The sequence below is a fragment of the Perognathus longimembris genome, chromosome 20, assembly GCF_023159225.1.
Source record: "Perognathus longimembris pacificus isolate PPM17 chromosome 20, ASM2315922v1, whole genome shotgun sequence".
Taxonomy (NCBI): Eukaryota; Metazoa; Chordata; class Mammalia; order Rodentia; family Heteromyidae; genus Perognathus; species Perognathus longimembris.
The window spans coordinates 26,498,111-26,519,860 of NC_063180.1; the positions used below are offsets into that span (position 1 = coordinate 26,498,111).

A 21,750-nucleotide genomic window follows, 5' to 3' on the forward strand; every position below is an offset into this window, starting at 1 on the left:
CCCTGGTAATTGGCCTTGGGCCACTGCCTAGAAAACCAGTGGGGGCCCTGCCAGCCAAGCCTAGGTACTGGGAAAAAGCCACCAGGAGAATACTGGGAGATTTCCCTAAAGTCAGGTTCCTGCCTTAGGTTAAGTTAAAAAAAGTATCCTCAACTGTAGTCTGGTTCCAGAACTTAGAGGTAGCCCAGCAGGAGGTGGATGCAGCCCATCCGTTCCATTCTGCACATACCCTTTGGGTTAAGAAGTTTGGGAAGCAAAGTGACTCTACTTCATCGTCCTGAAAGTAGATGGCACCCATGCCTAGCTCCATCACACAGGGCTGATGTCTCTTGGATGGCTCCTTTGGATCTTCTGGACTTAGAACTTGTGTGATATTCTCTCTGCAGTATCTAGATTTGTAAATCTTACCAAGTCAGACCTGGGAAAGGATTACTGGTTATGTTTTTTTCAGGCTAATGGAACAGGTGTAGTACAGAAGAGCCTCTGGTAAACTTTGCTTAAAGTAACTTGGTTAGGAATACTGCTAAGGGCTGAATGCAGACCTCTCACTGAGAAATCAGTGATTTGCTTTCATGTACATAAATCCAGTGTGGAATGAAGAAGAGATGCTGATCTAACAGGCACCATCTTGGCCACATGGTGGATAGGGAATTGGGTTTACCTGGGGCTATTTTGTCCTCTTGGTATTGGAAGGTGAAGTCCCACCCCCTAGGTGATGGGCATGCCTGAATTTCTTTCTTTCTTTTTTTTTTTGGCCAGTCAGGGCCTGAGCACTGTCCCTGGCTTCTTCCTGCTCAAGGCTAGCACTCTGCCACCTGAGCCACAGTGCCCCTTCTGGCCGTTTTCCATATATGTGGTGCTGGGGAATCGAACTGAGAGCTTCATGTGTAGGAGGCAAGCGCTCTTCATGCCTGAATTTCTAGAGCCAGAAGCAGAGACTTTGTCAATAGATTCCTAGACTTGTGAGTCCAGTGCCTTGAACTTGGGAGACCCGGGTTTCTTGTGGCCCTGCCCTGTGCCCCCGCCCCTGACCAGCTCAGGCACCCTTATGCTATGCCTCTTGTGCTGTGTCTCCTGTCTGTCCTGCAGTCACTACGGTGTTCCATTTCAGCTGTCTATTGGTGTTGATCTCGGTTGCTGGAATTGTTTTGCTGCTCTTTCTTCTCTGCTCTCATGGCTTGTTTTCTGAGAGTGTTCAGTGTATTCCATGGGTTGCAGGTCTTTGTGACAGGAGTCCCCTGCACTCTCTGGCTCTTCAAAAAGATTCCTGGTTCTCTCAATGTGTGGCTTCTGTGTTTCCTCACTTAGATACTTTACAACATGCTGAGTAAATGTAATGAGTTGAAATACTAAACTTGGAAATAAAGTTCAATATTTACTACAAAAAATATTATTACTAGTTGTTGTTTTTAAATGGGCACCTGAAAACTAAATTCAAACACATTTAGATCCGGCATCATGAGATAAATGAGAATAATCCAGAATGATCTCTCACTTGGAAGATGGGGATTTCAGAGATCTGAATAAATCCACCATGTTTGACATGGACCAGGAGACATAGTGGCAGGTTAATTAGTAACCTTTGTAACTGCTGGTGCCTAAATATAATGCAGGGCCAGTGCAGTATTCCATCTTTGTCCTAAAAGCATGACAGACTTAATAGGAGGCCTGACCTCATGCACAACATGAACAGTCCTCCAGAAGATGACTTAGTTGATATTGAACCAAAAACTAGTATATATTTCACAAGTTTTAATTTTATTAAATGACTAGAAACTGTTCCTACAATACACATCATTTGATTGTGGTGATTCAAATGTAGGTAATTATGCATATGAGAGACTGTGTGTGTTTGAGTGTGTGCAGATAACAGTCTTTCAGACTCTCTGTCTGCGCTGGCTTTTAGCCACATCCCCAGATCTCAAGACTCCTTACTAGTTAAGATCACATTCTTGAGCCACAGAGACTAATCTTTTTTTTCGTTTTCCTTTTCTTTTTAACTTAATGCTTTGCTAATGAAAGAAATTGCATCTTGGAGACAAGAGAAACAAAACACCCTAAAAATTCACCAGATCCATTTGGTTAGTTTCACACTCTTATACAATAAATTTCCTTTTCCTCTACTCATTATAAATGAGATCATCTTTAAAAGTTTCTGCATATTCCCTGGACTTGCTTTCCCATATGGGCTCATCTGTTGGAAGTTTCTCTGAAAGTTTAGCGGTGCTCCTGAGTATACACAATTCACCAGTGTTTGTCACAGGGAAACTCTGTTCCCCATGAAGACACTGTCACTGCACTTCCAGGTGACACGATGATCACGTCCACAAAGAATGAGATCATGCAATCCTGAGCCTTCATCTGGGGTTCAGTGGGTGAGTATATACACTGTGACTACTGCCTCTGCTCCTCTTGTCCTGATAGCAAATTCCTACTGGGTCAGCAGCTGTTCTTTTCAGGTAAATGACAGTACTAAATGTAACTCATGTCAGAAAATGCAGAAGTATCTTTTCTGTAAAATGTTTGTGCTGTGGGGTGTTTGAATGTGGCCCATGTCTTTTATTGTTAGGAAAAATGTGTGTTGAGAGTCCCAGGCCTCTCTCCTCCCTCAGTTAGCAGTCTTGTTGCAGCTCCACTTGTCTTTACATCCTAGAGACCATATAGCTTTGAGTGTACAGGGGTAGAACATTCCCTGCTGAATGATCTCATGTACTTCTCTATGTACTTTGCATTTTTTAAAATGTTTTACTTTACCAGTAGGGGCTAGAACTCAGGGCCTGGGCACTGTTCCTGAGCCTCTTTGTGCTCAAGGTTAGCTCTCTACCACTGGAACCACAGTTCCACTTTTAGCCTTTTCTTAGTATTTTATTGAAGATAAGAGTCTTACCGACCTTTTCTGGCTGGGCTTGCCTATAGCTGCAATTTTCAGCTCTCAGCCTCCTGAGTAGGTAGGATAACAAGCATCTGCCACCAATACCTGGCTTCTTTAGATATCTTAATTATTTGACATTGCTAGAGTAAATCCCGATTATACTTACTCGCTAATACAGTGACAAGATTTATCTTTTATGAATTGAGGTTCTTGTAATCCTTGTGTTTCCTTCTCAGTCTATAGCATATCTCCATTTTTATTTAATTCTGATGTGCATGTAATAAAGAAGTTGTACTTTTCTTTTTAAAAATTTTATTTTATTGTGAAAGTGATGTACAGAGGGGTTACAGTTTCATATGGAAGGTAGTGAGTACATTTCTTGTCAAATTTGTTACCCCTTCCACTGTACTTTTCTTTCCATGTTACTTCTAATTAAGTTTTCCTTTACAAAATTTTATTTGCTTTTACCTAAGATAATCCTCTTTATTTTAAGAAATCATGTTCCTTGTTGAGCTCAGGGTGGCCTGTAATTATAACTACTCAGGAGGCTGAGTTCTGAGGATCCTGGTTTGAACTAGCCTGGCAGGAAAGTCCATGAGACTCTTATCTGCAGTTCACTACCAGAAAAACTAGAAGTGGAGCTGTGGCTCAATGTGGGACAGCCCTAGCCTTGAGCTGAAGAGCTCAGGGACAGTGTGGAGGCCCAACTACTGAAAAAAACCCAGCAATTTTCCTTATAGGCAAGATGTTGGTTGATGTCTCACCATTCTGTCAAGTATTTGTATGGATCACTAATCATGCTATTAAATCACATACCATTTCAGGTAATTCTTTTCTTGCTGTTGTTGGTTGTTGGGCTTGAACTCAGGCCTAGGTGCTTTGCCGGAGCGTGTTTGTGTTCAAGACTAGTCCTCTGCCACTTGAGCCACAGTGTCCTGTTTTTGAGTGGTTAATTGGAGATGAGAGTCTGACAGGAACATGTCTGCCCTGGCTGGCTGCAAACTGAGATCCTCAGGCTCCTGGCTTCACTAGCATGTTTATACTCATTTTCTTTGTCATGCTATTTTTTTTCTCACTATAAAACCAATTGTTTCCTAGATATGAGAGTGATGACACAGGCTGACATGGCAATGGGGATTGTCTTCCTCACTCAGACTGCAGCAGGTTCCTGGGGAACTCCTGCTCCTTTGTTTTTATAGCTACACCCTGCTCACTGGACAGAAGGTGAGACCTACAGACCCCATCCTCAACCACCTGGTCTTGGCCAACAACTTGGTTGTTTTATCCATGGGGATCCATCGCATGATGGCAGGTTTTGGATGGAAGCACTTCCTGGATGATACCGGATGTAAAATTGTTCCATATTTCCACAGAGTAGCTAGAGGGGTTTCTCTTAACACCACCTGTCTTCTGAGTGGCTTCCAGGTGATAAAGCTTTGTAGTCGAAATTCTTGGTTGACGATCAGCACTAGACTCCCCAAATGCTTTGGCTTCTGTTGTTCTCTTTTGTGGATCCTGCAGTTTCTGGTAAATGTTTCTGTGCCTGTGAGAGTGACTGGACCAAGACATAACCAAAACCTAACTCTGCCTATGCGTTATAGATTCTGCTCCACAGGCCAACCACAATCCTTTGGACCTTTCTTAATTGTATTCTTTTTGTTTTCCCTTGATGTTATATGCTTGGTTTTCATGACCTGGACCAGTGTCTCCATGGTCCTTGTCCTGCACAGACACAAGGAGAGGGTCCGACACATACATAGCCGCATTCCCTCCCGAAGACCTGACCACGAGGCCAGGGCCACGCGCACCATCCTGACCCTGGTGAGCATGTTCGTCTCCTTCTACTGCCTGTCTGCCATTTGCAGTCTTTTTGTTGGTTTCAGTAGGAAGCCTGACCTATGGCTGGTGGACTCTACTGTGTTCCTGGGTACAGGTTTCTCTGTACTGAGCCCCTTTGTGCTCATCAGCCGTGATTCCCGTGTCACTCAGGGTCTTTATTCCTGCTCTAAAAGAGCATTTTCATTATTTGGTTAAGGCAATACATTGCTTCAGCTTTCACAGTTGGATCCTAGTTTTATTTTTGCAGCATTAGGATTGAGACTATGTGCTCTGAACTCACTAGGGCAGGCACTCTACTACTAGACACAGGCTCTGCTTCTTTATACCTCTGGTTCTTTTTGAGACATAGCCTTGCATTTTTCCCAGGTCAGCCAACACCCTCATATTCCTTTTATATGTCTCCTGAAGCATCTGTAACAACAGATTTGAATTTTTTTTGTTGTTGTTGAGATAGACTCTTAGGAATTTATTGTTCAGGCTCAGTTTTATGAACCATCCTAATCTCAGACCTTTAACAGGTATAGGATGACAGGCATGCACATCCTACCTTGCTCCTGCATTTATCTTATACCACTTCTTCTTCTTCTTCTTCTTCTTCTTCTTCTTCTTCTTCTTCTTCTTCTTCTTCTTCTTCTTCTTCTTCTTCTTCTTCTTCTTCTTCTTCTTCTTCTCCTTCCTCCTCCTCCTCCTCCTCCTCCTCCTCCTCCTCCTCCTCCTCCTCCTCCTCCTCCTCCTCCTCCTCCTCCTCCCCCCCCTCTTCCCCCCTCCTCCTCTTCCTCCTCCCCCCCTCCTCTTCTCCCTTCTTCTTTTTCATTTTGGAACTTGAACTCAGGGTCCAGATATTGTCCCTGAGTTCTTTTTTTTTTTTTTTTTTTTTGGCCAGTCCTGGGGCTTGGACTCACGGCCTGAGCACTGTCCCTGGCTTCTTTTTGCTCAAGGCTAGCACTCTGCCACTTGAGCCACAGCGCCGCTTCTGGCCGTTTTCTGTGTATGTGGTGCTGGGGAATCGAACCCAGGGTTGGCTCACGGCTAGTGCTCTATTATTGGAAACACAGCACCACATCTGGCCTTTTTGCAGTAGTGTATTGGAGGTAAGACTGTCAGGGACTTTACTGTCAGGCTGGCTTTGATCTGAAATTCTCACATGTGAGCTCCTGTGTAGCTAGGATTACAGGTATGAAAAACCGGTGCCTGGCATACATTTTAATTTCAAAATTATGAAATGATTATATAATAAAAGGTATTCTGGAGGAATCTGTGTGAAACTGACAAAAAGAGGCCATGTGAGTACCTCAGAATTGATGTACTTGCCTAGCCAAGACCCTGAAGTTCAAATCAAATAAAGTTATAGAAAGTTTCAATGTAGTTATTGTGGCCTAATGATCTTTCACTGTTAGTTCACTAAACAAACAAGGAATAAGAAAGGTAAAATTACTGTCTAACTATCAGTAATAGAGGTTCCAGAAGATGAATCTTTTTACCCTGTTTTCCAAGATTTACCCTTAACTTTTCTTCATTACCTAGTGAATTGTGTCGAGCAAATGTAATGAGTGGAAATATTAAACTTAGAAATAAACTTCAATATTTAGCACAAAAAAATCTATCATTTGTTGGTCTTTCAGATAGGTACCTGAATATATGTATATTATCTTCAAACATATTTATTCCCAGTATCTTAAGGTAAAGAAGAGTAGTCTAGAAAAATCTGCAATGTGGATTTCAGAGTTCTGAAGAGATCTACCATGCTTGACATGGACCATGAGACATAATGGCAGGTCAAGCAGAAAACTTGTGTAACTACTGGCTCATAAATGTAATGGGGACCAGTGCAGAAATCTATCTTTGTCCTAAAAGTATTAGAGATTCAGTATGAGTTCTGATCTCATGCACAATATCAACAGGTCTACCAAAATATGATTTAGTTGATTGTCAACTGAAATATCATATGCATTTGACAATGTTTTCACAAGTTATAGTTTTGTGGGTTTTTTTTTTTTGTCTTTTTCTTTTTCGATACTGGGATTGAACCCAGGACGTTACACTTGCTAAGCAAGTGCTTTGCCACAGAGCCACATCCCAGCCCCTCAAGTTTCTGTTTTATTGAATTACTATAATTTGTTACTAAAATATATATGATATCATTGTAGTCATTCAAATATGAGTAAAGAACTCTGTGTTTGTGAATGTGTGTGGGCTTTTCTGTATTGGATTCCTTTTGACTCGAGATGCAATCACTCTTCTGATAGATATTCAATTTTCCTGCTTTTTCTTGAGTCAATTTTTTATTATTATTTTTGTGGTCTTTGGATTGAACTCAGGGTCTGATTGCTGTCTCTGAGCTACTTTGGCTCAAGGCTAGTGCTCTAGCAGAAGCTAGCACTTCTGCCACAGCACCACTTCTGGCTTTTTCTGAGTAATCTCTTGCAGATAACAGTCTCATAGACTTTCCTACCAGGGCTGACTTTGAAGTGGGATTCTCAGATCTGAGTGTGCTAAGTAGCTAAGATTACAGGCAAGAGCCACAGGTGCCCCACCTTTCCTTTGAAACATAAGGCTTTGTTAAGGGTTGAATTTTCATTTTAGAGACAAAAGAAATAAAAAACCCTAACTATTCACCAAAGCCATATGGCTCAGTTTCATGATCTTATCGAAGAGATTTCATTTTCCTCTACTCACTTCCAATGAGATCATCTTCAAAAGATTCCCCATATTCCCTGGACTTTCTTTACCATGTGGTCTCATCTGCTGGAAGTCATTGTGAAAGTTTAGCGGTGCTCATCAGGATACACAAATCATCAGTGTTTGTCACAGGGAAACTCTGTTCCCCATGCACACTCTATCACTGCACTTCCAGGTTACATGACGATCATGTCCACAAAGGAGATGAGATCATGCAATCCTGAGCCTTTAGGTTGGGGCTCAGTGGCTGAGCATACAAGCTGTTACTACTGACTTTGCACCTTTTGTCCTGACAGCAAACTCCTACTCTGTCAGCAGCTATTTATTTTCAGGTAAGTGAAAGTATTAAATGTAACTCCTACAAGAAAATGCAGAAATAACTTGTCTGTAAAATATTTACATTGTTGGCAGTTAGAATGTGGCATGTATCTTGTATTTTTATGAAAAATGTGTTTTGAAAGTCATAAGCCTTACTCCTCTCTTGCTTAGCAGTGGTAGATCAGCTCCACGTGTCTTCATATCCTAGAGACCATACAGCTTTGTGTGCTCAGGGAAGAGCATTGTCTGCTCAAATGATCTAATACATGTCTATATTTTTACCTGTATTTAAAAAAAGTTCACAATATGGTTCCTTATAGTGTTTTTTTTTCTCAAATTTTTATTATCAAACAGAGAGGTTACAGTTTCATACATTAGGCATTGGATACATTTCTTGTACTGTTTGTTACATCGTCCCTCATTCCCCCCTCCCTCCTCCCCCTTTCCCTTTCCCCCCATGAGGTGTTCAGTTCATTTACACCAAACAGTTTTGCAAGTATTGCTTTTGTAATTGTTTGTCTTATTTTTACCCTGTGTCTCTCGATTTTGGTATTCCCTTTCAATTTCCTAGTTCTAATACCAGGATAGACGGTTTCCAATATACTCAGATAAGATTACAGAGATAGTGTAGATACAACCACAGGAAGGTGATACAAGAGCATCATCAAAAGTAGAAGCTACAGATACACATGGGACGTTGAAAGTAGTTACAACTGTGATATAACAATCGGTTCCATAACATGGAGTTCATTTCACTTAGCATCATCTTATGTGATCATAAGGGTATAGCTATTGGGCTCTTGTGATCCTCTGCTGTGACTTGCCTAAACCTGTGCTAATTATTCCCAGTAAGGGAGACCATAGAGTCCATGTTTCTTTGGGTCTGGCTCACTTCATTTAGTATAATTTTTTCCAAGTCCTTCCATTTCCTTACAAATGGGGCAATGTCATTCTTTCTGATAGAGGCATAAAATTCCATTGTGTATATGTACCACATTTTCCCGATCCATTCGTCTACTGAGGGGCATCTGGGTTGGTTCCAGATTCTAGCTATGACAAATTACGCTGCAATGAACATTGTTGTGCTGGTGGTTTTACTGTGATTTTGTTTGTGGTTTTTTGGATAGATACCCAAAAGTGGGGTTGCTGGGTCATAGGGGAGTTCTATATTTAGCCCTCTGAGGAATCTCCATACTGCTTTCCAGAGTGGCTGAATCAGTTTACATTCCCATCAACAACGAAGTAGGGTTCCCTTTTGGCCACATCCCCTCCAACAATTGTTATTGTTAGTTTTCTTGATATATGACATTCTTACTGGGGTGAGATGGAATCTCAATGTTGTTTTGATTTGCATTTCTTTTATGGCCAGCGATGTAGAGCACCTTTTTCATATGTCGCTTGGCCATCCTCATTTCCTCATCAGAGAAGTCTCTTTTTAAGTTTTTAGCCCACTTGATGAGGGGGCTATTGGTTCTTTGTGGTTTTGTTTTGGAGGAAGGTAATTTTTTTAGTTCTGCATATATTTTACTTTTTTTTTTTTTTGTCCAGTCCTGGGGCTTGGACTCAGGGCCTGAGCACTGTCCCTGGCTTCTTCTTGCTCAAGGCTAGCACTCTGCCACTTGAGCCACAGCGCCCCCTCTGGCCATTTTCTGTATATGTGGTGCTGGGGAATTGAACCCAGGGCCTCATGTATAGGAGGCAAGCACTCTTGCCACTAGGCCATATCCCCAGCCCCATCTGCATATATTTTAGATATGAGGCCTTTGTTCGTTGAATGGCCGGTAAAGATCTTCTCCCAGTCTGTGGGCTTTCTGTTTATCTTGTGAGCTATGTCCTTTGCCATGCAGAAGCTCTGCAGTTTGATGCAGTCCCATTTGTCCAACCTTTCTTTCATTTGTAGCCTTTCTGGGTCTTTGTTAAGGAAGTTCCGTCCTGCGCCAAGGAGCCCAAGTGTTTCTCCTACTCCTTCCTTTAGTGTTTTCAGGGTGTCTGTTTTGATTTCGAGGTCTTTAATCCATTTGGAATTGATTTTGGTGCAGGGTGATATATAAGGATCTAGTTTTAGTTTGTTGCATGTGTTGAGTCAGTTTTGCCAGCACCATTTGTTAAAGAGGCTATCTTTCTTCCAAACTATTGTTATAGCTCCTTTATCAAAGATTACGTAGGTGTAGTTCTGTGGGTTCATTTCTGGGTCTTCAATTCTGTTCCATTGGTCTTCAGGTCTGTTCTTAACTGTATTTTTTGTCCCTTTTTTTTTTTTACGTGTGGTACTGGCAATCCTACCTCCAATGTTGCATTTGCTGGGCAAGCACTTTGCCACTGAGCTACATCCCAGCTGGTGCCTGGCTTGCCTAGCACTTTCTTTCTTTGTTGGTCATGGGGCTTCAACTAAGTCCTGGGTGAAGTGTGAGCTCTGTTGCACAAGACTAGCTCTCTACCACTTTGAGCCACAGCACCACTTTCAGTTTTCCAGTGGTTAATTGGAGAGAAGAGTCCCATGGGGTTTTTTCCTGCTTGGACTGGCTTCCAACATGAATCCTGACATCTGGAATCACATTCCTTAGTTCTCAGTCTCCTGAGTAGCTAGGATTACAGGTGTGAATCACCAACACTCAGAAGCTATCATGTTCATAATGTTTTCATGCTATTTTTGATCCCACAATAAAATCAATAGTTTCCTAGATATGGAAGTGGTGAGCCAAGCTGACATGGAATGGGGGTTGCCTTCTTCACTCAGACTGCAGCAGGGATCCTGGGGAACATCTGTCACCTTTTTTTTTTGCCAGTCCTAGGGCTTGGGACTCAAGGTCTTAGCCCTGTCCCTGGCTTCTTTTGGCTCAAAGCTCCCTCTGTGTCCCTTGAGCCACAGTGCCCTTCTGGCTTTTTCTGTTCATGTGGTGCTAAGGAATCAGATCCAGGGCTTCATGCATGCTAGGCAAGCACTCTACCACTAAGCCACATTCCCAGCCCCTGTCTCCTTTGTTTTTACAGCTACTCCCTGCTCACTGGACAGAAGGTGAAGCCCACACACACCATTCTCAACGGTCTTCTCCTTGCCAGCGACTGGGTATTTCATGCAGAGGGATTCCTCAGACAATGGCAGGTTTTGGATGGAAGTATTTCCAGAATAACTCCAGATATCAAGTTGTTTTGTATTTCTTTAGAGTAGCTAGATGGGTTTTGCCTAACACCACCTGTCTTCTGAGTGGCTTCCAGGCCATAAAGCTTTGCAGTAGGAATTCTTGGTTGAAGATCAGCACTAGATTCCCCAAGTGCTTAGGTTTCTATGGTTCCCTTTTCTGGATCCTGCAGCTCCTGGTAAATGTTTATGTGTCTCTGAGACGGATTGGATCAAGACATACACAAAATGCCACTCTGCATATGTGTTATAGATCCTGCTCCTCATTCCCAACTCAAATGCTGGCCACTTTAGTCCATGCAGTCTTATTCTTTTCCATTGATATTATATGCTTGGTTTCCATGATGTGCCTCAGTGGCAGTCTGACACATTCACAGCTGCATTCTCTTCCAACCACCTGACCATAAGACTAGGACCCATCTCACCACCATTCCCCTGGAGAGCACGTTCATCTCCTTCTACTGCGTCTGCATACTTCATTCTTTGGTTGAGTCTACTTAGGAAGCCAGGCCTGTGACTGATGACCACTGCTGTGTTACTGGACCTGTGTTTCTCAGCACTGAGCCCTTTGATGCTCAGCAGCAGACACACCCATGTCACTCAGTTTTTTTTTGTCTTCACCCAAAACATGTTTTCACAATTTTCTTAAATGATTACATCACATCAGATTTTACAGTTGGATCATTGTTATGTTTTTTCTTAAAGAACTGGCATTCTGACTCTATGCTCTGCACTCCCTAGGACAGAGGCTGTACTACTTAGGACTTGCTCTTGTTCTTTTGCTCTGTGGTTATTTTTGAGATAAAGCCTTTTGTTTTACCCAGGTCAGCCTGCACGCTAATATTCTTACTAAATGTATCCTGAAGTATCTGGGATGACATGTGGACCAAGATGCTGATGTATTTTTTTTCTTCAAATTTTTATTATCAAATTGATGTACAGAGAGCTTAGGCATTGGATACATTTCTTGTGCTGATGTATTTTTCGTTGAGATAGAGCTTAAGAAATGTTTTGTCCCTGGCTGACAGATAACTGCAACCATCCCAATCTCAGCCTCCCACATTAAAGGATATGACATTGTACCTAGTAGTAGTTGAGATGGGGGTCTTATAAACTGTTTATGTGGGCTGACCTTGAACCTATATCCTCCTGATTCAACCTTACGGATATAAACCACTGTATCCATGTTGGATTAATTTTTCATTCAAATTATTATTATTACCATTATTATTTTTTTGTGAGTCATCTGAATTGAACTCAGGGCTGGGGTGCTATCCATCAGTTCCTTTGCTCTACTGTTTTGAACAACAGCTCAATTTCCAGTTTTCTGTGATTTGGTGCAAATATTAATTTCTTGGGCTGGGAATATGGCCTAGTGGTAGAGTGCTTGCCTTGCATACATGAAGCCTGAAAATGATTCCTCAGCACCACATATATAGAAAAAGCCAAAAGTGGGACTATGACTCAAGTATCAGAGTGCTATACTTAAGCAAACAGAAGCCAGGGACAGTGCACAGGCCATGAGTCCAAGCCCCAGGACTGGCAAAAACAAAAGAAAAGAATCTCTAGCACTTTCTCACCCCAGGCTGGCTTTGACTCGAACCTCTTGAGAAGCTAGGATTACATGTGTAAGCCACCAGCACTCAAATAAATTTTTATCCTTTTATTTTTTATTTTTTGCCAGTCCTGGGGATTGGACTCAGGGCCTGACCACTGTCCCCGGCTTCTTTTTGCTCAAGGATAGCACTCTACCACTTGAACCACAACTCCACTTCTGATTCTTTTGTTTTGTTATTGTGTTTGTGATGCTGAGGAACCAAACCCAGGGCTTCATGCATGCAAAGCAAGCACTCTATCACTAAGACATATTCTCAACACCAAATTTTTATTCTTAAAAGTATTAAATGATTGTATAATAAAATGTATGCTGTAACAATCAGTGTGAAACTGATAGAAAGAGGGCATTGGAAAGAAAATCAGAAATGGCTCCCTGGATGGAAAAGTATCTGGGGAGTAAAATTATCCTAAATATTTTTCAAAATGGACAAAGAAGAAATTAGCAATATCAAAATGATTGTTTAATTATTATTTAATTTCAGCCATTAGAAGTATTCTGTAACATTACAGGCAGGCCCACAGTTGACTAGAGGTGTCTCTTACAATTTTGTCAGATGTAACTTTGGCTCATAGTCAATTCCAGATAAGCCATGCTTAAAATAATAGTTCCAGTGATCTCCTAATTGATTCAATTTGAGTATCAGGGCTTTTGACAAAGACTCATTTGATCTGAGGACTGTGGTTCAAAGCCAGGCAAGGTAGAGAAAAGTCCCTGTGAGTTTCTCATCTCTACTTGACCAACAGAGAGCTGGAAGAGTGAGCTCAGGCTGAAAGTGGTAGAGCACTGGCCTTGAGCTAGTGAGCTCAGGGACAAGGCCCAGGCCCTGAGTTCAAGTCCAGAAACTCCCAGAGGGAATTGCCAGTAGGGACAGAATTCTAGCCTGGAAAAGCCACTCCTGGGACAGAAGCCTGTCCTGATGACAATGGAGCATTCAGAGGCAGTTGGAAGTCACTGGTCAGATAAGAGGAGATGGAGTCATATCCTTTAGTCACGTGTGCTTGGCCCTTCAAAATTAATCAGAGTCTGAAGGTAACAAGAATTTAGTTTCTGAGCATACCAATCTAATGCCCATGTTGGTCTACTTCCTTACGGGCAGGAAGTTACACCCTTGGCTGCCTGTCAATAATCTGTTATAGTGGTAGCTAAGACTCCAAATGGGGTAGTAGTTTAAAACCCCAGCCTCCTGTATCTACTCAAAGACCTTATTGGAAGTGAGTTTTAGGCTGGCACTAGCCACATAAATTCATCAGTTCAAGCAAAGAGGTTTGTAGCCAAATGGACATGAGATGGAGTCCCTAGGGACCTTCACTGGGTTTGCTATGCATAGTAAGGCTCAGCAAAGAACAGGCTCCCCAGGCACCCAGGAAAGTGCTTTTGCAAACAAGAGTGCTGAATGGGCTGCATAGTGTAGCCCAAGAAAAAGACTGTGCAGTTGTTAAAAGTTAAATGTTGTATATACTTTCCAGTTTGGAGTAAAAGTATTGCTCCTGATGATGTCTGATAGATAACCCCTTGGTAAAATACTCTGAGGCTTTGGGGCTGTTGTTAGGGCAGTGCCACTGCCCCAGAGTCAGCTTGAACAAGTTTCAGGAAATGCGACTTCATCCATCAATTCTCTGTAAGGTCAAGGTACCAAAGACATTTCTGGGAAAATGAGGCAGGGTAGGTTAAAGGAAGCAAGAGTAACCAGTAGTCCAGGAAATCCTAGCCTTATTTGGAGAAAATCTACTTAACAAAAGTTGTCACCCTGGTAATTGGTCTTGGGCCACTGCCTAGAAAACCAGTGGGGGCCCTGCCAGCCAAGCCTAGGTACTGGGAAAAAGCCACCAGGAGAATACTGGGAGATTTCCCTAAAGTCAGGTTCTTGCCTTAGGTTAAGTTAAAAAAAGTATCCTCAACTGTAGTCTGGTTCCAGAACTTAGAGGTAGCCCAGCAGGAGGCGGATGCAGCCCATCCGTTCCATTCTGCACATACCCTTTGGGTTAAGAAGTTTGGGAAGCAAAGTGACTCTACTTCATCGTCCTGAAAGTAGATGGCACCCATGCCTGGCTCCATCACATAGGGCTGATGTCTCTTGGATGGCTCCTTTGGATCTTCTGGACATAGAACTTGTGTGATATTCTCTCTGCAGTATCTAGATTTGTAAATCTTACCAAGTCAGACCTGGGAAAGGATTACTGGTTATGTTTTTTTCAGGCTAATGGAACAGGTGTAGTACAGAAGAGCCTCTGGTAAACTTTGGTTAAAGTAACTTGGTTAGGAATACTGCTAAGGGCTGAATGCAGACCTCTCACTGAGAAATCAGTGATTTGCTTTCATGTACATAAATCCAGTGTGGAATGAAGAAGAGATGCTGATCTAACAGGCACCATCTTGGCCACATGGTGGATAGGGAATTGGGTTTACCTGGGGCTATTTTGTCCTCTTGGTATTGGAAGGTGAAGTCCCACCCCCTAGGTGATGGGCATGCCTGAATTTCTTTCTTTCTTTTTTTTTTGGCCAGTCAGGGCCTGAGCACTGTCCCTGGCTTCTTCCCGCTCAAGACTAGCACTCTGCCACCTGAGCCACAGTGCCCCTTCTGGCCGTTTTCCATATATGTGGTGCTGGGGAATCGAACTGAGAGCTTCATGTGTAGGAGGCAAGCGCTCTTCATGCCTGAATTTCTAGAGCCAGAAGCAGAGACTTTGTCAATAGATTCCTAGACTTGTGAGTCCAGTGCCTTGAACTTGGGAGACCTGAGTTTCTTGTGCCCCTGCCCTGTGCCCCCGCCCCTGACCAGCTCAGGCACCCTTATGCTATGCCTCTTGTGCTGTGTCTCCTGTCTGTCCTGCAGTCACTACGGTGTTCCATTTCAGCTGTCTATTGGTGTTGATCTCAGTTGCTGGAATTGTTTTGCTGCTCTTTCTTCTCTGCTCTCATGGCTTGTTTTCTGAGAGTGTTCAGTGTATTCCATGGGTTGCAGGTCTTTGTGACAGGAGTCCCCTGCACTCTCTGGCTCTTCAAAAAGATTCCTGGTTCTCTCAATGTGTGGCTTCTGTGTTTCCTCACTTAGATACTTTACAACATGCTGAGTAAATGTAATGAGTTGAAATACTAAACTTGGAAATAAAGTTCAATATTTACTACAAAAAATATTATTACTAGTTGTTGTTTTTAAATGGGCACCTGAAAACTAAATTCAAACACATTTAGATCCGGCATCATGAGATAAATGAGAATAATCCAGAATGATCTCTCACTTGGAAGATGGGGATTTCAGAGATCTGAATAAATCCACCATGTTTGACATGGACCAGGAGACATAGTGGCAGGTTAATTAGTAACCTTTGTAACTGCTGGTGCCTAAATATAATGCAGGGCCAGCGCAGTATTCCATCTTTGTCCTAAAAGCATGACAGACTTAATAGGAGGCCTGACCTCATGCACAACATGAACAGTCCTCCAGAAGATGACTTAGTTGATATTGAACCAAAAACTAGTATATATTTCACAAGTTTTAATTTTATTAAATGACTAGAAACTGTTCCTACAATACACATCATTTGATTGTGGTGATTCAAATGTAGGTGTTTATGCGTATGAGAGACTGTGTGTGTTTGAGTGTGTGCAGATAACAGTCTTTCAGACTTTGTGTCTAGGCTGGCTTTTAGCCACATCCCCAGATCTCAAGACTCCTTACTAGTTAAGATCACATTCTTGAGCCACAGACACTCATTTTTTTTTTCGTTTTCCTTTTCTTTTTAACTTAATGCTTTGCTAATGAAAGAAATTGCATCTTGGAGACAAGAGAAACAAAACACCCTAAAATTCACCAGATCCATTTGGTTAGTTTCACACTCTTATACAATAAATTTCCTTTTCCTCTACTCATTATAAATGAGATCATCTTTAAAAGTTTCTGCATATTCCCTGGACTTGCTTTCCCATATGGGCTCATCTGTTGGAAGTTTCTGTGAAAGTTTAGCGGTGCTCATGAGTATACACAATTCACCAGTGTTTGTCACAGGGAAACTCTGTTCCCCATGAAGACACTGTCACTGCACTTCCAGCTGACACGATGATCACGTCCACAAAGGAGATGAGATCATGCAATCCTGAGCCTTCATCTGGGGCTTCCGTGGGTGAGTATATACACTGTGACTACTGCCTCTGCTCCTCTTGTCCTGATAGCAAATTCCTACTGGGTCAGCAGCTGTTCTTTTCAGGTAAATGACAGTACTAAATGTAACTCATGTTAGAAAATGCAGAAGTATCTTTTCTGTAAAATGTTTGTGCTGTGGGGTGTTTGAATGTGGCCCATGTCTCTTATTGTTAGGAAAAAATGTGTGTTGAGAGTTCCAGGCCTCTCTCCTCCCTCAGTTAGCAGTCTTGTTGCAGCTCCACTTGTCTTTACATCCTAGAGACCATATTGCTTTGAGTGTACAGGGGTAGAACATTCTCTACTGAATGATCTCATGTACTTCTCTAAGTACTTTGCATTTTTTAAATGTTTTACTTTACCAGTAGGGGCTAGAACTCAGGGCCTGGGCACTGTTCCTGAGCCTCTTTGTGCTCAAGGTTAGCTCTCTACCACTGGAACCACAGTTCCACTTTTAGCCTTTTCTTAGTATTTTATTGAAGATAAGAGTCTTACCGACCTTTTCTGGCTGGGCTTGCCTCTAGCTGCAATTTTCAGCTCTCAGCCTCCTGAGTAGGTAGGATAACAAGCATCTGCCACCAATACCTGGCTTCTTTAGATATCTTAATTATTTGACATTGCTAGAGTAAATTCAGATTATACTTACTCGCTAATACAGTGACAAGATTTATCTTTTATGAATTGAGGTTCTTGTAATCCTTGTGTTTCCTTCTCAGTCTATAGCATATCTCCATTTTTATTTAATTCTGATGTGCATGGAATAAAGAAGTTGTACTTTTCTTTAAAAAATTTTTATTTTATTTTATTGTGAAAGTGATGTACAGAGGGGTTACAGTTTCATATGGAAGGTAGTGAGTACATTTCTTGTCAAATTTGTTACCCCTTCCACTGTACTTTTCTTTCCATGTTACTTGTAATTAAGTTTTCCTTTACAAAATTTTATTTGCTTTTACCTAAGATAATCCTCTTTATTTTAAGAAATCATGTTCCTTGTTGAGCTCAGGGTGGCCTGTAATTATAACTACTCAGGAGGCTGAGTTCTGAGGATCCTGGTTTGAACTAGCCTGGCAGGAAAGTCCATGAGACTCTTATCTGCAGTTCACTACCAGAAAAACTAGAAGTGGAGCTGTGGCTCAATGTGGGAGAGCCCTAGCCTTGAGCTGAAGAGCTCAGGGACAGTGTGGAGGCCCAACTACTGAAAAAAACCCAGCAATTTTCCTTATAGGCAAGATGTTGGTTGATGTCTCACCATTCTGTCAAGTATTTGTATGGATCACTAATCATGCTATTAAATCACATACCATTTCAGGTAATTCTTTTCTTGCTGTTGTTGGTTGTTGGGCTTGAACTCAGGCCTAGGTGCTTTCCCGGAGCGTGTTTGTGTTCAAGACTAGTCCTCTGCCACTTGAGCCACAGTGTCCTGTTTTTGAGTGATTAATTGGAGATGAGAGTCTGACAGGAACATGTCTGCCCTGGCTGGCTGCAAACTGAGATCCTCAGGCTCCTGGCTTCACTAGCATGTTTATACTCATTTTCTTTGTCATGCTATTTTTTTTCTCACTATAAAACCAATTGTTTCCTAGATATGAGAGTGATGACACAGGCTGACATGGCAATGGGGATTGTCTTCCTCACTCAGACTGCAGCAGGTGTCCTGGGGAACTCCTTTCTCCTTTGTTTTTATAGCTACACCCTGCTCACTGGACAGAAGGTGAGGCCTACAGACCCCATCCTCAACCACCTGGTCTTGGCCAACAACTTGGTTGTTTTATCCATGGGGATCCATCGCATGCTGGCAGATTTTGGATGGAAGCACTTCCTGGATGATACCGGATGTAAAATTGTTCCATATTTCCACAGAGTAGCCAGAGGGGTTTCTCTTAACATCACCTGTCTTCTGAGTGGCTTCCAGGTGATAAAGCTTTGTAGTCGAAATTCTTGGTTGACGATCAGCACTAGACTCCCCAAATGCTTTGGCTTATATTGTTCTCTTTTGTGGATCCTGCAGTTTCTGGTAAATGTTTCTGTGCCTGTGAGAGTGACTGGACCAAGACATAACCAAAACCTAACTCTGCCTATGCGTTATAGATTCTGCTCCACAGGCCAACCGCAATCCTTTGGACCTTTCTTAATTGTATTCTTTTTGTTTTCCATTGATGTTGTATGCTTGGTTTTCATGATCTGGGCCAGTGGCTCCATGGTCCTTGTCCTGCACAGACACAAGGAGAGGGTCCGACACATCCATAGCCGCATTCCCTCCCAAAGACCTGACCATGAGACCAGGGCCACGCGCACCATCCTGACCCTGGTGAGCATGTTCGTCTCCTTCTACTGCCTGTCTGCCATTTGCAGTCTTTTTGTTGGTTTCAGTAGGAAGCCTGACCTATGGCTGGTGGACTCTAATGTGTTCCTGAGTACAGGTTTCTCTGTACTGAGCCCCTTTGTGCTCATCAGCCGTGATTCCCGTGTCACTCAGGGTTTTTATTCCTGCTCTAAAAAAGCATTTTCATTATTTGGTTAAGGCAATACATCGCATCAGCTTTTACAGTTGGATCCTAGTTTTATTTTTGCAGCATTAGGATTGAGACTATGTGCTCTGAACTCACTAGGGCAGGCACTCTACTACTAGACACAGGCTCTGCTCCTTTATACCTCTGGTTCTTTTTGAGACATAGCCTTGCATTTTTCCCAGGTCAGCCAGCACCCTCATATTCCTTTTATATGTCTCCTGAAGCATCTGTTACAACAGATGTGAATTAAAATGTTGAGTTTTTTTGTTGTTGTTGAGATAGACTCTTAGGAATTTATTGTTCAGGCTCAGTTTTATGAACCATCCTAATCTCAGCCTTTAACAGTTATAGGATGACAGGCATGCACCACCCTACCTTGCTACTGCATTTATCTTACACCATTTCCACCACTACTACTTCTCCTCCTCCTCCTCCTCCTCCTCCTCCTCCTCCTCCTCCTCCTCCTCCTCCTCCTCCTCCTCCTCCTCCTCCTCCTCCCCCCCCCCTCCTCCTCTTCTTCCTACTCCCTCTGGGTATTTCATGCAGAGAGATTCCTCAGACAATGGCAGGTTTTGGATGGAGGCAAGGTAGGTACAAGGAGGCATATAGTCCAGGCCCAAAGCCTTTATGTCTGCCCAGGAAATCCTAGCCTTATTTGGAGAAAATCTACTTAACAAAAGTTGTCACCCTGGTAATTGGCCTTGGGCCACTGCCTAGAAAACCAGTGGGGGCTCTGCTAGCCAAGCCTAGGTACTGGGAAAAAGCCACCAGGAGAATACTGGGAGATTTCCCTAAAGTCAGGCTCCTGCCTTAGGTTAAGTTAAAAAAGTGTCCTCAACTGTAGTCTGGTTCCAGAACTTAGAGGTAGCCCAGCAGGAGGTGGATGCAGCCCTTCCGTTCCATCTTGCACATTCACTTTGGGTTAAGAAGTTTGGGAAGCATGGCTGACAGCCATCAGAAAGTGACTCTACTTATCATCCTGAAAGTAGATGGCACCCATGCCTGGCTCCATCACACAGAGCTGATGTCTCTTGGATGGCTCCTTTGGATCTTCTGGACTTAGAACTTGTGTGATATTCTCTCTGCAGTATCTAGATTTGTAAATCTTACCAAGTCAGACCTGGGAAAGGATTACTGGTTATGTTTTTTCAGGCTAATGGAACAGGTGTAGTACAGAAGAGCCTCTTGTAAACTTTGGTTAAAGTAACTTGGTTAGGAATACTGCTAAGGGCTGAATGCAGACCTCTCACTGAGAAATCAGTGATTTGCTTTCATGTACATAAATCCAGTGTGGAATAAAGAAGAGATGCTGATCTAACAGGCACCATCTTGGCCACATGGTGAATAGGGAATTGGAGCTATTTTGTCCTCTTGGTATTGGAAGGTAAAGTCCCACCCCCTAGGTGATGGGCATGCCTGAATTTCTAGAGCCAGAAGCAGAGACTTTGTCAATAGATTCCTGGACTTGTGAGTCCAGTGCCCTAAACTTGGGAAACCTGAGTTTCTTGTGCCCTTGCCCTGTGCCCCCGCCCCTATTTAGGCCCTGACCAGCTCAGGCCCCCTATGCTATGCCTCTTGTGCTGTGTCTCCTGTCTCCTGTCTGTCCTGCAGTCACTACGGTGTTCCATTTCAGCTGCCTATTGGTGTGGATCTCGGTTGTTGGAATTGTTTTGCTGCTCTTTCTTTCCTCTCCTCTCATGGCTCAATTTACTTTTTTTTTTTTAAATTAAACTCTTTTCTTTATTGTCAAAGTGTGGTACAGAGGGGTTACAGATTCATATGTAAGGCAGTGAGTACATTTGTCCAACTTGTTACCTCCCCCCTCATTTCCACCCCCTTCCCCCTTATCCTCTCCCCCCGAGTTGTGCAGTTGATTTACACCAAATTGTTTTGCAAGTATTGCTTTTGGAATGGTTTGTCTTTTTATTCTTTGTCTTTCAATTTTGGTATTCCCTTTACCTTCCCCAGTTCTAGTACCCGTATAAACAGTATCCAGGGTATTCGGATGAGATATAGTGGTAGCAGGAATACAACCACAGGAAGGGAATACAAGAGAAAACTAAACCAAACAATCAATCATGGCTCAATTTTCTGACAGTGTTCAGTGTATTCCAGGGGTTGCAGGTCTTTGTGACAGGAGTCCCCTGCACTCTCTGGCTCTTCAAAAAGATTCCTGGTTCTCTCAATGTGTGGCTTCTGTGTTTCCTCACTGAGATATTTTACAACATGCTGAGTAAATGTAATGAGTTGAAGTACTAAACTTGGAAATAAAGTTCAATATTTAGTACAAAAACAAAATGTTATTACTAGTTGTTGTTTTTAAATGGACACCTGAAAACATACTAACTTCAAACACATTTAGATCCGGCATCATGAGATAAACGAGAATGACCTGTCACTTGGAAGATGGGGATTTCAGAGATCTGAATAAATCCACCATGTTTGGCATGGACCAGGAGACATAGTGACAGGTTAATTAGTAACCTCTGTAACTGCTGGTGCCTAAATATAATGCAGGGCCAGCGCAGTATTTCTTCTTTGTCCTGAAAGTATGATAGACTCAATAGGAGTATGACCTCATGCACAACATGAACAGTCCTACCGGAAGGTGACTTAGTTGATATTGAACCAAAAACT

The 21,750-nt window shown here is 42.5% G+C and overlaps 1 protein-coding gene across 1 annotated transcript; it reads left to right on the forward strand.

The window, feature by feature from the left end:
- The first annotated feature begins 18,197 nt into the window (after positions 1-18,197).
- On the forward strand, positions 18,198-19,124 carry LOC125368155 (vomeronasal type-1 receptor 1-like). The gene has a single exon (XM_048369012.1). It carries the CDS (start codon positions 18,198-18,200, stop codon positions 19,122-19,124), a length of 927 nt encoding a protein of 308 aa, XP_048224969.1.
- The last annotated feature ends 2,626 nt before the right edge of the window (positions 19,125-21,750 follow it).

What these genes read in the sequence shown, in the direction of transcription:
- LOC125368155 (XM_048369012.1), top strand. Translation starts at nt 18,198, where the DNA reads ATGACACAGGCTGACATGGCAATGGGGATTGTCTTCCTCACTCAGACT.